Source organism: the organism of the source record quoted next, unplaced genomic scaffold, assembly GCF_019419815.1.
Source record: "Pyrus x bretschneideri cultivar Hongxiangsu unplaced genomic scaffold, Pyrus_bretschneideri_v1 Contig3, whole genome shotgun sequence".
Classification (NCBI taxonomy): Eukaryota; Viridiplantae; Streptophyta; class Magnoliopsida; order Rosales; family Rosaceae; genus Pyrus; species Pyrus x bretschneideri.
Genome location: NW_025999612.1, coordinates 614,809 through 631,753, shown reverse-complemented (window position 1 = coordinate 631,753; position 16,945 = coordinate 614,809). Strand labels below are relative to the sequence as shown.

At 38.9% G+C, this 16,945-nt stretch overlaps 1 protein-coding gene and 1 pseudogene across 2 annotated transcripts; one reads left to right on the top strand and one right to left on the bottom strand.

Annotated features, from left to right (window-relative positions):
• Positions 1-6,172: 6,172 nt before the first annotated feature.
• On the top strand, positions 6,173-11,255 carry LOC103952852 (annotated as a pseudogene).
• A 341-nt stretch (positions 11,256-11,596) lies between these two features.
• LOC125479675 (probable LRR receptor-like serine/threonine-protein kinase At1g12460) lies at positions 11,597-15,593 on the bottom strand. 2 transcript variants are annotated; one of them, XM_048589362.1, is made up of 3 exons: positions 14,689-15,592; positions 13,466-14,483; positions 11,597-13,374 (listed from the first exon to the last, which is right to left on the bottom strand). In XM_048589362.1, the coding sequence occupies exons 2-3, from the start codon at positions 14,260-14,262 to the stop codon at positions 11,889-11,891; spliced, it is 2,283 nt and encodes a 760-aa protein (XP_048445319.1). In that variant the 5' UTR covers positions 14,263-14,483; positions 14,689-15,592; the 3' UTR covers positions 11,597-11,888. The 2 variants fall into 2 exon arrangements, with proteins under 2 accessions (XP_048445319.1, XP_048445318.1); XM_048589361.1 differs by having other exon boundaries at positions 13,466-15,593.
• Positions 15,594-16,945: the final 1,352 nt, after the last annotated feature.

Here is a 16,945-nt window from a genome sequence, read left to right as displayed (position 1 = left end):
TATGGGAAAGGTAAGTTCTTAGAAAACCTAATTGGATTCTTGATAAATGGGGAAAAGGTAATCATGAACTTGAATAATGGAAGAAGGTATGATAATTGGTTGTTAGTGAAGTGGGGAAGGAACCCCGAGGAGACCTTTGAATTGATATATCCTCTTGTCCTAAGTGTTAGAAGGGTTAAGTGGTGTCTGGCGAAGTGGTAGTTATGTTAGGGTTTTTTGGTTTCTCGACTAAGTTAAGTTTTCCTTGCTATGTTTTCTTTTTCTTAATTGGTATATGTAATTGGCTATTTGTGTGTTTCTTGCTTTTTTGGCTGAGTTTTTTTTTTTTATGACTCTGTATTCTATGCTCTAGAGAACTTATTTCCTCATGTTGAAATTGTCTATCTGTAGTCGAAATCATTATTGGCTTTGCTTGGGGCGTGTAATAGTTTAACTTCTCTTTGTGTTTGCTCTCCCTAGAGATGGTTGATCTTTTCAAGTCTAGATTTTTTTAATTTGATCGGAGCTAGACTGTTTCGTTTGAAGTGGGTCCTTGCATCATGCACACAGACGTATTTCCCAGGTTTGGGTGGTTTTTAGTAATTATGACCTATGTTATAGGTCCTTGAGCTTTAGTTTGCTTAAATAGTTTCATTGTGCTAGTAGGGTTCAATGGTTGGGTTCCCCCAAAGTGGTGCTATTTATACCAACCCCTGGGGCGATTGTTATCCCTGCAAAACCCTCTAGTTCTGATCCTCTTGTTTCCTAGTGTTCTCACAATGACAAACCCTCAACTGGCTGCTTCCTTTTCCAACAATGCCCGTAGGCCTAGAATTTGCTCGGAGGGTAATATCTCGAGCTAGGAGAACACTTTTCATGTTCCTCAGCCTGGGCAAGACTTGGTGGTTGTTGAAAAAACTATGAGCACTTTCACTATGGAGCGTGTTGTGACTAGGGTTAATACCCATTTTACTCATCCATCAATGTTAAGCATATGCTTTCTAGGGTCTTTATGGGGAAGATGTTTAGGTAACCTCTTGATGTTCATTTGATCAAGTGGAAACTGGGACTCTTATGGAAGAGTGAGGTGAAGAGTACCCTTTACCTTGATCACTTCGGCAGAAAATGGTTTGCTCTAGAGTTTACTAATGAAGATGATCTAAAGTTTCTTACCAAGAATAGGCTATGGTACGTGCGTGGCCAAGTTTTCCATCTTGAAAAGTGGACAACAAATTTTAAGGGCACTGATGTCATTACAAAGTTGATTGTCTGAGCACAATTGCCTTGGGTCCTGGTGTAATATAAGGAGGAAAAGATTATCAAAGATATTACCCAACCCATCGGGAGAGTGATTAGAGTGGATGAAGTAATGCTGGGGTTGAATGCCTGTTTGTAAAGGTTTTGTTAGAGGTGGATATGCTTTTTCCCCTCAAGCGAGTGCTCATTGTCAACCATGAAAATGGTTATCCAATCCTGATTAGCTATGAAAAACTCTTTGAGGTTTGTTTCAATTGCGGGCGAAGAAAAGTTGAAGGATATGTGTGTCCGGAAGTGGAAGCGAACGATGGCTGCTTTATGATTGATAAAGTTTTTGAAGATGAGCCGTCTATCTACTCGGAGGATGTGATCGTGGATGAGGATGTCAAAGCCGGCTTACCAAAGTATGTGATGCTCTGTTTTCTAGATGCTACAACTGTGGATAAGGAATTTACTGAGAATAAAGAGTCAAGACAACGAATGGAGGATGAGGAGGGTTGGACTACGGTAATTCCAAGGTGGAGGTGAAAATGGGATAAGAAAAAGTCGGGTGAAAGCTCTAGGGAAGATAAATCGTATAAGGATGTAGTGGCCAGCCCGAAGCAAAAATGGGTGGTAAAGGCGGACTTGGTGCAGGACTGGAGGAGACCTGGTAAAGCTAAGGAGCGTGTGCAGCAGGTAAGTGTGGCGATTCTAGACTATCGGGGCACTAATAGCTTCAAGTCTCGTCTAGTTATTAAATTCATTAATAATTGGGTCTTGCCTAATTGTGATGTGTTTGATGATTTGTTTGATTTAAGTCCTCGGTTTGTGTCAGGTTAGGCAAAGTAAATTTCTTTAATGCCAAGTGTTTTTTGAAACAAAATCAGGATGTTGTGATGTCAAATGTGGGAAGTGGTGATATTGAGGCTAGGGATTTGAGAGTTTTGTTGCTATGATGCTTATGGCGGAAGCAACGTCTACAAGTGCTAGGCCAATTGTGGGAGTGCTAAGTCCGAGAGGAAAAGGCCGATGAGGTTGGACCATCTACGTACCTTGACGAGATAGACTAATGAAGGGGATTATGTGGAACTACAGGGGAATGGGAAGACCAGAGTTTTAAGAGTAATTTTAATTATCTTTGTAGTTTGGCTAAATTAGACTTCTTTTGTTTTGTTGAAACTAAATCTGACATGGAAAATGCCCCTGTTAGTTGCCTTAGTAGGTGTTTTGATCAGTTTTTTGATTATAACCCTGAAGGGATATCCAAGGGAGTCTTTTTTTATTGGAACTCTGGCATGATGAATGTTACCATGCTATTTGTTTCTTCTAGATTTATCCATGCTTTAGTTAAAGATGTGTGCTCGAATATTGACTTCTTTGCTACATTTGTTTATGTCTATCCCCAGAAATCTCTACAAGAGAATATATGGGATGAGTTATTAGGTCTTCACCCTGGTATAAACCCCGGATGGTGCTTGATGATTTTAATTGTATTACCAGTACTCAGGAAAAATGGGGAGGAAATCAGAGTGGAAATATCTATATGACAAAATTTGTTAATTTCCTAAATGATGCTAGCCTTATCTCCTTACAAGCTTCCGGTATTCCTTTTACTTGGACTAATAAACACAAGGATAATACTCTTATTTTTTAGAGACTAGATAGAGTGGTTGCTAATACCTATTGGCTTGAAATGCACCCTAACTACCATGCTAAATACTATCGCTTCAAATGACGAGATCTGGAATGCTATAAAAAAACATTGGTGCTTTCAAAGCCCCGGGGCCGGATGGTATTCATGCTAGCTTTTATCAGGAGTGTTGGGAGCTAGTAGAACCCTTAGTATGTGTTGAGTGCATAAAGTTATATTTATATGCCCTCTTTTACTTAGGTTTTTGACTTAAAATCTTCATGCATCACAAAGTATTTTGTTGTTTGTATTGTATTTTAGGATGAAAGTAAGGACTTGAAGAAGTCATCTTATTTTGGATATTGTACCAAGTGGCCCAAGATCCGTCAGAAAAGGCCCTTGCAATATAGCCAACTTGCGAGCTTTGCCCCAAAATGCTCAGAATGAATTAGAAAATGGGCTGCATATGGTTGGAAAGCCCTGGAAGTCTTCTTTCCAATGGTCTTTACAGCTTGTGATTTTGAGGTTTCAACAAGCTATGACAGAATAAAGTGGAGCTGTACAGTTACAAATTCTGATAACAGCTAGTTTTCATTTACTCCAATACTAATAGCTGGTTGGTATGAGCTATAAATGAGAGTCAATTCAAAGATGTAAATGTGTTAGATGTTAGATAAGTCCTAAGCCTTTTAATAGGAGACAAATAATCAACAAAATCTAAGAGAATCTGGAAAAAGAGTAGGAGTCTTCGGCCTTGAACAGTTTCTAGGTTCTAGCTTTCCTGACTTTTTATGTATTTTGTTTTTATGGATACTTAGGACTGCTTTGAAGCTCTAGATATGATTGAATTAATGTTATGATGCAATTTTAGTTTATTAATTTCATTTGCAAGCTAGAATCAGTTTTCTGTTTCAATCATTTCAAGTACATATTTTCAAGCTTAGCTACTTTGTTTATGTTTGCTTTCTGTTAAGAATGATAAGGATGACTGCCATATGTTCTTTCATTCATTAGCAACATGTGGTTAGGTTGAGAACTAATCATGTAAATTGATTTCATGAAGTTCTAGGATAAATGCCATGTTTTAGGGTTCATGTGATGTTCATAATCCTCTTCGTTCTTAATGAGTTTCTAGGTGCTAAATTTGAGTATACGCCATGCTATTTTGCACATACAAATATAAGTTTTATGTATATGCCATGCATCTAACATGGAAAGTAAGAGAGGATTTATACAATCTAGTTGTATGCCATGCTAGATATGTGAATGTCTTAGTTCTGCATTTGAAAGGGATAAATTAAAAGTTCATATCACTGATTCAGGAATGTTTAGGGAAAGGCCTTTGTTTATTTGAAGTCAGATTTATGTGCTAAAAACGTTTTTAACCTATTCTATGTCTTAGGTTTGTTTTTAGATAGTTCTAATTCTTCCCTTTTCTTTTTGTTTTTATTTCTTTTCCAAAATTACTCAAACCCTCCATTTTAAGTCATATGAGTCTTTAACCAATGCTAATTTGTAAGAGTCAAAGGTTTTACTAAATTGTTTCTCAGTCCCTGTGGTTCGTCACCATATACTATCTTTATATTTGCACTCGAAAGGAACTTCAACAAAATGGCGTCGTTGCCGAGGAGTGTTGGGATCTAGTAGAACCCTTAGTATGCAACATGGTAAAAGATTTCTTTGCAAATAATACTAGTCTTAAGCTTATTAACCATACGAACATTGCTTTAATCTCGAAAGTGGAGAATTGCTTTACTCTCGAAAGTGGAGAACCCAGAGATGGTCAATAATTACTGCCCAATATGTCTGTGTAATGTTAGTTACAAAATCATCACAAAAGTTATGATTTCCAGGTTGAAACCCCTTCTTTGGTTATGTATCTCTCATAACCAGGGTGCTTTTATGCCAAGGAGATCTATACAAGATAATATACTCATTGCTCATGAATTGTTTACAAGTTTTAACAGGAAGAAGGGTAGGACGAGAGATCTAGCTATTAAACGGATTTGGAAAAGGCTTATGATTTGCTTAACTGGGATTATATCAGGTGTGTGTTGGAAAGTTTTGGTTGCTGCCTAGAGTGGATCAATTTAGTCATGGAATGTATTACTTCTACTTCGTTCTCATTTAATATTAATGGTGAATCCCATGGTTACTTCAATGCAAGTAGGGGTATTAGACAAGGTGACCTTCTATCTCCCTATATTTTCATTCTTTGCATGGAACCATTAATTAGAAGCTTAAATGAGTTAGCAATTACCCTAAAGTCCCATATTGGTTTGCTCACCTCCCCGTTTGGCTATAGAGTTTCAAATTTAATCTTTGCAAACGATTGTCTAAATTTTGCAAAAGCAACTACTAAGAGTGCCAGGAAAATTCTGGAGGTTTTAAATATGTTTGCAAATGCTTCAGGGCAACAAGTAAATTGTAATAAATCTTCCCTTTATTTCTCTTCACATACAAGTAACTAGACTAAAAATGATATAGTTACTATTCTCCAAATCTAGCATAAAACTAGTATTGGAAAATACATTGGCATTCATAATATTGTGTTATGGAAGGACACTATGAATAGAAGTGATTAAGCAAAAACTAGCAGTTGGAAAGTAAATACTTTGTCCAAAGCTGGAAGACTCACTCTGATCCATGCTAACCTTACAGGTAAGCCAAATCACATTACGTCTTACTTTAAGTGCCCCCATAAACTCACTAGTAAATAGAATAAGGACCGTGGGCAGTTTTTTTGGGGTAATACCAAAAAAATGTAATCCAATGAGTTGGGAAAATGTTTGTAGACCTAAACAGGCTGGAGATTTAGGCATCAGGAACATTGAACATTTTAACAAGGCTTGTCTTGTTAAGTTGGGATGGAAAGTTCTGCTCGATAAAGATAACTGGTGGGTAAATATAGTTAGAAGGAAATATCTTAGAATTGATTCCTTTATGGAAACTAAAGCTAAGCAAAACCATTCAACTGCTTGGAAAACCATTTTGGGTGTCAGGGATATCATCTCCAAAGGTATGAGGTGGGTAGTCGGTGATGGCAATGACATCTTGTTCTGGACCCATAAATGGGTTTTTCCTTACCCCTTATTTCACCTCATACCAGAAAACCAATATCAGAATATTCAATGGGATATAAAGGTGGCTGAGTTCATTGTTGATGGGCAGTGGGATGGAAACACACTAAGCTAGGTAATGGATAATGACATTGTTAACAGAATTTGTGACATCACTTTCCCTCTTGCTGGCTCAAGGGACACTGTTGTTTAGGTCCCAAGTAACAATGGCAAATCCTCAGTTAAATCTGCAATGTGGCTCTAAATGGAGGATTTGGGTTCCTTTTCAAAGCAAAGGCTTCTGAATAAGATCTGGAAGCAAGTTGTTCCTCCAAAGATTAAGCTGTTCGCTTGGAGTCTTGTGAAGGAGAAATTACAAACTAGAAAAAAGCTTAGCAAGTTTATAACAACCTTGGATAGCAAATGTCCTTTATGTAATAACCATAAGGAGGATCAGGATCACCTTTTCCTCCATTGCTCGTATGTGAAACAGGTATGGAACTGCTCAAATGATGCTTTATTTTTAAATATTGATAGTAACCTCACGGTGAGTTAATGGTTGTGTGGCTTACCACATAACGATAAAAGTACAATACGTAGTTTAAGTAAAGCTCTAGCTATCTGCAGGTAAATTTAGAATGATAGAAATGCTAGTATATTAAAAAATGAGAAGCCAATTCATTATAGATCTTTTACTCGCGCCATGAATATGGTTAATGATTACTTCAAGGAGAATTCAGGTCATGCAGAGAAACCAGAAGCAGTTGCTAAAGACAATTTAATTAAGTGGCAATGCCCAATGTCCCCTTATGTTAAAATTAATTTTGATGGCTTGGTTTCAAACTCTGTGGCAACAGGGGGTTTTGTGGTTGGAAATTGGGAGAGCAAACCTATCCTAGCAGGGGGCAATGAACCTGGGTTATGTGACCAGCAATGTTGTCGAGGCTCTAGCTTGGGAAGCGTTGATCTGGGCTAGGAGGAGAAACTTGAATTATGTGATTGTGGAGGGTGCCTCAAAGCTAGTCATTGATGTGGTCCATGTTGCTTATGATGTGCCTTGGAACTTAAGATCCATCATTGAAGACATCAAGTGGTGTGCTACATATTTCTATGATATCAAATGGAGGCACATTTTTAGGAAAACAAATTTTGTTGTGGATGTCATGGCCTCTGATGGGCTTAAGAGAAAGGAGCTTTGTATTTGGGATGCTTGTCTCCCAATGGAAGCAAATATGGCTTTTCTTTTCTACTTTAATGGCAGTGGTTGTGTACGGGATTCTTCTCTTTAATGTATTCCTTTTGCTAACGTAAAAATTAAAATTAAAAAAAAAAAAAAAAGATTTACAAAAACATTTTAGACCATCTCCAATGGTTGGGCTAAAAGCCAAATATTTTAACCCGGAAAATTTAGCTTTTAGCCCAGAAACAACTTTTCTGCTCCAACTGTTCTAGCCTAAAATTTTAGCCCGGGATTATTAAAGAATGAACTTAGGCTATTTTTTTTGTTAAATTAAATTTTAAAAAATAAATAAATATGTAGACTATCGTAAATTTATTTTATGAACATTTTAATCTAAAAAAATTTAAATTCCAATAAATATTGGATGCAGTCCACTTTGATTTCTGGGCTAAATTTTGGGGAGAATTTGACCTTAGTTTAGCATTTAACATTTAGCACCAATTTTCTCCTTGGGTTGGAGTGGGTTTGGGGGGAAATTTTGAAAGGTAATTTAGCTTTTAACCCACTATTGAAGTTAATCTTAACTTTCTAATCTACAATGATGTGATTTACCAATATCAATATCAAGAATAAAATTCAGAATATATCGTATGAAATAAAAACTTGAAATTCGTTTGGGGACGCACGACCCCCGTGGTGGTTGTTCCTTGCGTCAAATTCCCCCCAAAACCCCAATATTGAAATACTTCGGCACTCTTCCCACGCACGACACACCATTGCTTCCTCTGCTCTCTTCCTCCTTCTCCAAGCTTTGTACTCTCCGACGACCCGAACGCCAGATTCAATCCGCCCAATATGTCTCCCGGACCCTCCTCGCCCCAAGGTGCGCCGGGGGGCCCGTTTACGTATCAGGTCGGGCCAATTCGGTTCTGAAAGGTGGCGGAAGATCCGTATGACGAGTTGAGTAATCCGAATGGGGTTAGTCAATTGGGTTTGGATGAAAACAAGGTGGGTCAGGCTTGCTTTGGCTTGTATTTCTTCAAGTCTGTAGCTTTTTACAATTTTCAATTTTTTTTTGTTTAAAAAAAATTTAAAATTTAAAAATTGGGTTTTGTTGAATTTTGGATTGTGTAGTTATCGTTGGATTTGATTGGAGATTGATTCCTGGAGAATGCAAAGGAAGCAATTCTGGGTGGCGGCGAGCTCGGAATTTGTGGGATTGCTTGTTACCAGCCTCTTGATGGATTGATAGAGTTAAAAGTGGTAAGTTTCATAGGACTCATATTCCAAGATTGTGATTAAAAGTACGTAAATGCCAATTGATATTAGAAGTTGTGTCCTTTGATGTAATCGTTGTATGTCGAAATTCGAATGTATTAGTTTGGTTGGTTAACGTGGGAACCTGATTTGAATTTTAACTTTGTATTTTCTGTGTCGATTGTATGATTAGTTTGGTCAATATATGAAAATTGAGTTTTAGCTCTGGTTTTCTATTTGAATAACAATTGAGATGTCTGAAAACTCTTCAAAAAGTATGTCCAAGTTATGAATCAAAATGGTTGAGTTTTTTTAATGCAATATGTACCTAATGATCAATGTTTTAAAGAACTCACCTCAGGGCGCCCTTGAGGCTAGGCGGTGAGGCAAACGCCTCTGTTTTGCTGGAGTAGGCGCGCCTCAAGGCGTCCAGGTGCCTTGTCTGCCCCTGTTTTTGTTTTTTTTTTTTTTTTTTTTTTTTTTTCAAAAAAACCATCCAAACCCAAAACGACGCCGTTTGGGTTAAGGATTTTCAGTTTTAAACATCCTCTTCATACCATACCTTCGATTGCCTTTGTCTGCCTCTGCCTTCTTCTCCTGCGCGCCAGAAGCCCAGAACAGAGAACACAGCCGTCGCTTGGAGCAGCAGCACCGTCGCCACGCCGCGATCACCCCGCCGCCGTCAGCCCAGCGCCATCAGCAAAATCCCAAAGGTTAGGGTTTCTGAAATTCTGAAAAAGTTTGGGATTTAGTTTTCTGGGGAAGAGCTCTGCCTCTGTGTGCTGCCTTGTTTGTAGAAATGTCTGAATAGTTGGTATTAGATACAAAACAGAAAGTGTAGATAAGGGGATAATAGTGGAAGGTGCTAGTAGGTCAGAAAGTGTAGAGGGGTTAATTGACAGAAAAGTATATCCAGCTCCTTAGTTTAAACTAAAGCCACAATAAACTTATAGGTTGGGGTTGTCTTTTACACATTGACCACAAATATAAATTGATGACGTACCCTACAAGGTCATCTAGAGTTGGCAATGAAGAGGATGATGCCTTTTATTTAGAATTAGATGAAGAGGATTTGGATGATTGATTGATATCTTTGTTTGTATTTTGATTTCTACGAAGAGGATTTGGATGAATGATTGTTTTCTTTGTTTGTATTACCTTTTGAATGATGAATTTGGATGATATTACCTTTGAATGATGAATTTAGATGATATTATCTTTTGAATGACTATGGATTTGAATGAAAAATTGAGAATGGATGTTTATTTTACATAGTATTATTTTTATACAATCATATGTTTAATATATAAAACATATATATAAAAATAAAAAAATTAAATCCCGTGAGGCTTCGCCTCAAACGCCTCACCCACGCCTCACGCTTTTGATACATTGCTAATGATTGAAAGTTTTGTCCGAGTCGAGGTGGGATTCAATAATTTTGGGGTATATCAAAATAGCAAAGTCACTGGAGACAATCGGTGTTAAGTTTCTAATTGAACGTGGTTACATTGTTTCTCCGAATGATTTATCGCCTATAGAATACAATTAATTACTTGCGAACTTAGTTGATAATTTGCACAAATTGGCTAGAAAATGGTATATCTTACTAGAAAACTAGAACTAGTAGTGGTTGGTCGAATGTGAGTCCGTTTACTTAAAACAGTTATAAGCACTCCATGCAGGTTGATTTTTAGGATGCATATGCTTTTACATTATAAACTTCATATGAACAGTGGCAGTCAGTTTTTTGTGCACTCTCTAATTTTCCCAGGCCTGTAGGCTGTGGCAGGATTCATGTCTCAAGTCATGGGGAAGTCAGTTTTCTTCGACCCCTCCCAAATAGTATTGACAGCTGGTGCAACACCTGCAATTGAGATACTAAGTTTCTGCCTAGCAGACAGTGGAAATGCATTTCTTGTTCCAGCGCCATATTACCCGGGGTAATAACTATCAACTAATGTCAACACAGAAAGTTTCTGTAGGTAAGTATCTCTGCTCTCTGGCTCTAAGAAGTCCTGACTTTTTGAATATGATATGCAGTTTGGACAGAGATGTAAAGTGGCGAACTGGAGGAGAGATTATACCTGTTCCATGCCGTAGTGCGGACAAATTCTACTTGAGCGTGACTGCACTTGAACGTGCATTCAACCAGGCAAAGAAACGCGGTGTAAAGGTTTGTGGGATTATAATTTCAAATCCTTCAAATCCCGTTGGCAGTTTCTATAGTCGTGAATCACTTTACAACCTTCTAGACTTTGCCCGAGAGAACATACATATAATCTCGAATGAAATATTTTCTGGATCCATGTATGGTAGTGAAGAGTTTGTAAGCATGGCAGAAATTGTTGAATCGGAAGATATCAACCAGAACAGAGTTCATATAGTATACGGTCTATCGAAAGACCTTTCTCTTCCAGGTTTTAGGGCCAGCGCTATCTACTCCTTTAACAAGGATGTTCTGGCTGCTGCTAAAAAGTTGACAAGGTTCTCGTCCATTTCCTCCCCATCCCAACAGTTGCTCATCTCTATGCTTTCAGACACCAAATTCATCCGGAAGTTCATTGATACTAGTAGAGAAAGGCTTCGTGGAATGTCCCTTAAATTTGTGACAGGTTTGAAGCAATTGGGCATTGAGTGCACCAAGAGCAATGGGGGTTTCAGCTGTAGGGCTGACATGAGCGGGTTAATCTGCTTTTACAGCGAGAAAGAGGAGCTTGAGCTCTGGGATAGGTTGTTGAATGTAGCTAATCTAAATGTAACACCCGGATCATCATGTCATTGTATTGAACCCGGATGGTTTCGGTTTTGTTTTACAACGTTGACTGTAAAAGATATTCCTGTTGTTATGGAACGAATTTGGAAAATTTCCGAAACCAGTAAATCACACGGTTGAAGTATTGTTCATTCATTCTCCGGGTTCAGGTTGCACAGAATTTTTTTAGGTCAGTGCACCGGATCCAAGAACAAAGCACAATTGCTTTCTCTTGTGGTTAAAAGGGAGAAATTTTTAACTGAACTGGCCACACCGTCCGTTGGTGTTACTAATTTGATAGTCGAAATGTCATGCACTTAGCGTAAAGTAGTGAAATGATCTCCAGACACCATTTTTCTTGTACACATTCAGTTTGTTTCTGTCCTCAATTATCTGTGATTTGTTCAATTCAAAGGTTAACATCAAACAAGGTACACATGGACAGAAGACGAATGCGGAAATCAATTTCTACATCCCCATTTGTGCACAAGAAACCAGAACAAAATGTTACTACATTTCTTATTAAGTATTAGTTTGTCCATCAATGACATACAGTAAATGAATGTTCTTATTTGCAGGATTGAAAAATGTAAGAAAACAATTGATTTTGGCAAAACCCAAATGAATACAATGAATTGTATCTATTTTTCCTATATTCAAAACCCTCCTACTCTCCCCAACTAATCCAACCATTTCAGGGAACTATCTTTCTGACCTCCGCTCCGGCGAAGATGCATCATTGATCCGATGCTGAGGCAAGAGCATAATTTATTGATTTACTTTGACAAGCTAAGCCTCCAATCCGTTTCTGATGGATTCAAGAACCTGTATAACCTCAGCCATGCTTGGTCTTTTCGAAGGGAGCTCGGATGTACAAATCAACCCTAATTTCATCACCTGGATCAGTTCATTCTCTACAAAATCCCTTAAGCTTCTGTCAAAGCAATCTGAAGCAAAGCCAGTCTCCAATAATCCCCTAACATATTCACACAAAACCACCACCTCGTTTGCAGTTGGACTCTCTACTGGTTTCCTCCCTGTGACCAGTTCCAAAAGAACAACTCCAAAGCTGTAGACATCACATTTCTCACTTAGTCTCAGACTCTGAGCCAGCTCTGGTGCAACATACCCGACAGCATTGTGGAATTTGGTTAAACCGTAGTTATCCAATATGGGAAGCAATTTACCTAACCCATAATCGGACAACTTTGGCTCATATCTCTCATCTAGTAGTATGTTGGTGGATTTAATGTTTAGATGGAGAATAGGAGGTCTACAGTCATGGTGAAGGTAGGCAAGCGCCTTCGCCGTTCCCAAAGCAATCTTAAATCGCCTACACCAATACAGTTCACTATTGCCTCTGCTAGTGCTTGGTCCTGGATAATGAAGACTGTGTAGATTGTCATACAAATTCCCATTTGGGACAAATTCTGATAGCATCAACTGCATTGTCGATGACCAGTAGTAACCTTGAAATGCTACTAAATTGGGATGCTGAAGGTTGCCCAGTCGTCCAATTTCTTGCTCGAATTCATCTTGATTTCTGATCCTTCCCAGAGTCTCAAGCTTCTTTACTGCAATTGAGACGCCACCTTCAAAATTTGTTCTGTAGACCGTACCAATTGATCCACCACCTATTATACATTCTTTGTCAAGCAAAGCTTTTGTGCCGGACTCCCAGTCTTCATACCTTGAGGGCAAACTTTGGCTGAAGAGAACCAGCTTCCCAATTATAACATTTGAATCAGTGGAGCCAAGTGGTGTGCTCTCAACAACCAATGTCACATCGGCTTGCTTCTTTCTGTGGGCTTTGATGTTCATAATGCATACCAAACATACTCCACTAAGAATCACTGCAGCGGCAACAATTGCAAAGATGGCAGGCACACGAAGAGCCTTGGGTTTTCCCAAAGTGGGAGTGATAGTACCATTACCAGTTGCTGAGCAAGGCGTGTCCAATGGAGCACCACAGAGGAAGGGGTTATTTATAAATGCATAGGAGCCGTAACCTTGAATAGCTGCAGGAATGGTGCCTGAGAGTTTATTGGAGGAGAGATTAAAATAGGTCAACTTTGTTAGGTTTCCGAGGGAAGAAGGAATTGACCCCGAAAGTGAATTTTGTGAAAGATCCAGATATTGTAAGCTGGACAGATTTCCTACATCTGGTGGGATGCTTCCATTGAGCTGGTTTTTATGGAGGTCAAGGATTTCAAGGTTAGTCATGTTGTAAAGACCTTGAGGAATTTCTCCCTCCAACGAGTTACCAGAAACATCCCTGCAGAAACAACAAACACAAGATATTTTTGCTTAGATATAAAGACATCGCACATAAATTTAAACAAATTTCATAATGTATTTGGACTCACAGCTCACGCAGAAACATGCAATTGCTTATATCATGGGGTATTTCACCAACAAGGTTGAGATTGTGCAAATCCAAGACCTGAAGCAGCTGAATGCTTGCAAGCTTTTCTGGAATAGTTCCACTTATTGAATTATTACACAATTGGATCACGACAAGCCTAACCAGATTCCCGAGCACATCTGGGATGCTCCCACTCAGCCCATTGTACCCCAACTCCAAAACCTTGAGACTTCTACAGTTTGTAATACTCGGAGGAACCTCTCCGTCCAACACATTCCATGAAGCATCAAAAGACTCCATTCTCTCACTACAAGTTGTAATATCAGGAACCTTCCCGTTAAACTGATTATGCGATACATTGAAATAAGTAAGATTGCCCAATCCAAGAACCCCAAATGGTGCTGAACCAGTAAACAAATTGCTACTGAGATCCAGTAGTTTCAAGCTGTGGCAAGCCGAAAGCTGCTGCACAACGCTCCCTGATAACGCATTGCTTCTTAGTGACAAATAATCTAACCTGGGAATATCGCAAATTCGCGAAGGTATGCCACCGCTGAGATTGTTGAAAGAGAAATCAAACCCTTCAAGATTCGAGCAATTCGCCAATGATTCCGGCATTGAACCCAAAAGAGCGTTATGAGACAAAGAAACGAACTTGGTTTTGTAACAGTACTTAAACAAAGCCGATGGAATCTCCCCAGTAAAACCATTCCTTGACAAGTCAAGAAGCCTAATGCTAGGCAAGTCACCTATAAACTCTGGAATCGACCCAGATAAAGCATTTGAACTAAAATTCATCTTATACAATGTTCGAATCTCGGCATACTCATTTGGTATACTTCCCGAAAATCTGTTCCCAAACAATGTCAAAACCCTCAGGTATTTCAACCCGGACAAAGCCGGAGACAACACTCCACCAATGCTACTGTTCAACAAAACTATCTTATCTACAAACCCAGCAGAGTTACAGAACACACCACCATAATCTTTGCAAGGATTCCCAGTAAAAACCCATGAACCTAAACGATTGAACGGATCATTTGTTACATTCCCTTTGAATTGAAGTAAAATCTCCTTCTCAGTTACTGAAGTAACATCAATTATTGCCAAAAATAAAGCAACAACAAAGCACAAAAAGGCATGAGAAAGGCGAAAAGTATGAAGCTTTCTCATGCTACTTACAAATCTATACAGTAAATGTGTGCGGTAAAAGAAGGGGTCTACCCGTTTGGCATTATGGTAATTGGATCTGAAGCAGATAAGATCCGACTGCTACTTTGCCTCCATTGTTGCACTTTCTTTCGAGTATCCGAAACGCCCCATCACGATCATGGTAAAGAATCAAAATTTTTCACTTTTGGGTTTTGCTGGAATTGCAGAAATCTCTGAGAATTCCACCACATTTGCACAAAAAGATGAAATTTTGGCTTCTGAGTTTGTCTCAGTGGATGCTCAGGATTCAGGAACAACCAAAGATCCAAGATTTATGAAGCGTTTTGGCTTCTGGAAAGAACCAAAATTTGAGCTTTTTGGCTTGAACCAATGGAGGAGGAACAGAGAGAAGTAATGGGAGGCAGGGAGTTATGGGGTTAACTGTGAAAGGAAAAGAAAAATGGAGGAAAATGGTGTGTGTATGTGTGAGCTGTGAAGGGTTTGGCTTGGTTGGAAAGGAAGCAGGTGAGAGAGTGGGAGCCAAAATTTAATGTAACTGCTTATAATAGTCTGGAAATTCAGCAGTTTTTTTGCCTCCACTTAAACTGATGCTCAACCACGTGCATGCCCTCTCTCTCTCTCTCTCTCCTCTCTTTCTCTCTCTAACCTCTGTGTAGTTTGTAATGTCTGAACAATGATAATGAGGAGAGGGAGAGAGAGAGAGAGAGAGAGAGATGAGCGTGTGTGTGTTTCTCTCTCCAGGACCGAGTTGGGTCTGCATCTCTTTCCCAGCATTCATTCTTCCCCACCAACCAGGCTACCAATTCCAGTCACTGCCATAATTACTATCCAAAGAAAACCAAAGAAAAAAAAAAGAGTGAAGAAAAAGGAAGAAGACGAAGAGGGTGTCTCGAATTTGTCTCTACTATTAGTTGACAAGTAAACAAACTGACTCTCTTTCTTTCTCTCTCCTGCCTTTGCATTGAACCGTTTTAAGTAATGACTTTGAGTCTTTGACATTATCCCATTCAAATTCTCTTTACGGGGATTCTAAACATCATTTTACCGCTTTCATTCATTTATTATTCTACGGTTATAAATCATTTAGAATATTTTTATTTAAAATTGAATACAAATAATATCTAACGAAAACTGATAACATAATATACGATAAACACATATAATAAAGTAATGATTTCTACCATGTTCACAAAGAAGATCCTCGTTCTTTGACAAGACATTGGTTTTGTTTCTGTTTCTTTTATTAATTGTTTCACAAATATCATTAGTTAATTAATTACTTACTTATTTAAGCATATTGTTCTCTCTCTATAATAATAATAAAGGGGAATATGGAGGAGAAATCGTCTTTAACGTTGCTTTTGCATAGTATTTTCCAGCTGGAATTGACAATCATCTGCATTAACTGTGATGTCAAGTTTCTCCAACTCCTCATACTTGAGCACGACACGTGGCCAACTGGGTCAATTTCTCTGCTTTCTTTCCACTTAATGTGAGAGTACATTTTTACATCTTTGCTCCTTTCCATTCAAATCTTGTCTCTTTGCATTTGACTAAGATCGGAAGAATCTTCTCACCAAACTTTGCAGACCCAACTCAAATTTGCTTTTAAAAGAAAATTGAAGAAGAAAAATATGTTTTTTTATTATATATAACCTACTTTAAATTCAAAGTAATTATCACTTTATTATTTTCGAGTATTGTTATATTAGATTAAAAAAATATCATGAATTCGCATTGTGCTTGTGACATCCCACATCGTCCAGGGGAGTAATCCTTAAATATATATTCCCATCTCTACCTAGCGCGAGGCCTTTTGGAAGCTCACTGGCTTCGGAGTTCATCGGAACTACGAAGTTAAGCGAGAAGGGGGCTAGAGCAATCCCATGATGGGTGATCCATCGGGAAGTTGTTCGTGAGTTCCCAGAAACAAAACCGTGAGGGCGTGGTCGGGGCCCAAAGCGGACAATATCGTGCTACGGTGATGGAGCGGGCTCGGGTTGTGGTGGGGGTCCGAGTCAAGATGTGACAATTTGGTATCAGAGCCTAACCCTGGTCGCATGTGTACCGACGAGGACGTCGGTCCCCTAAGGGGGGTGGATTGTGACATCCCACATCGCCCAAGGAAGTGATCCTTAAATGTATATTCTTATCTCTACCTAGCACGAGGTATTTTGAGAGCTCACTGGTTTCAGGTTCCCTAGGAACTCCGAAGTTAAGCGAGAAGTGCTCGAGAGCAATCCCAGGATGGGTGACCCATCGGGAAGTTCTCGTGTGAGTTCCCAGAAACAAAACCGTGAAAGCGTAG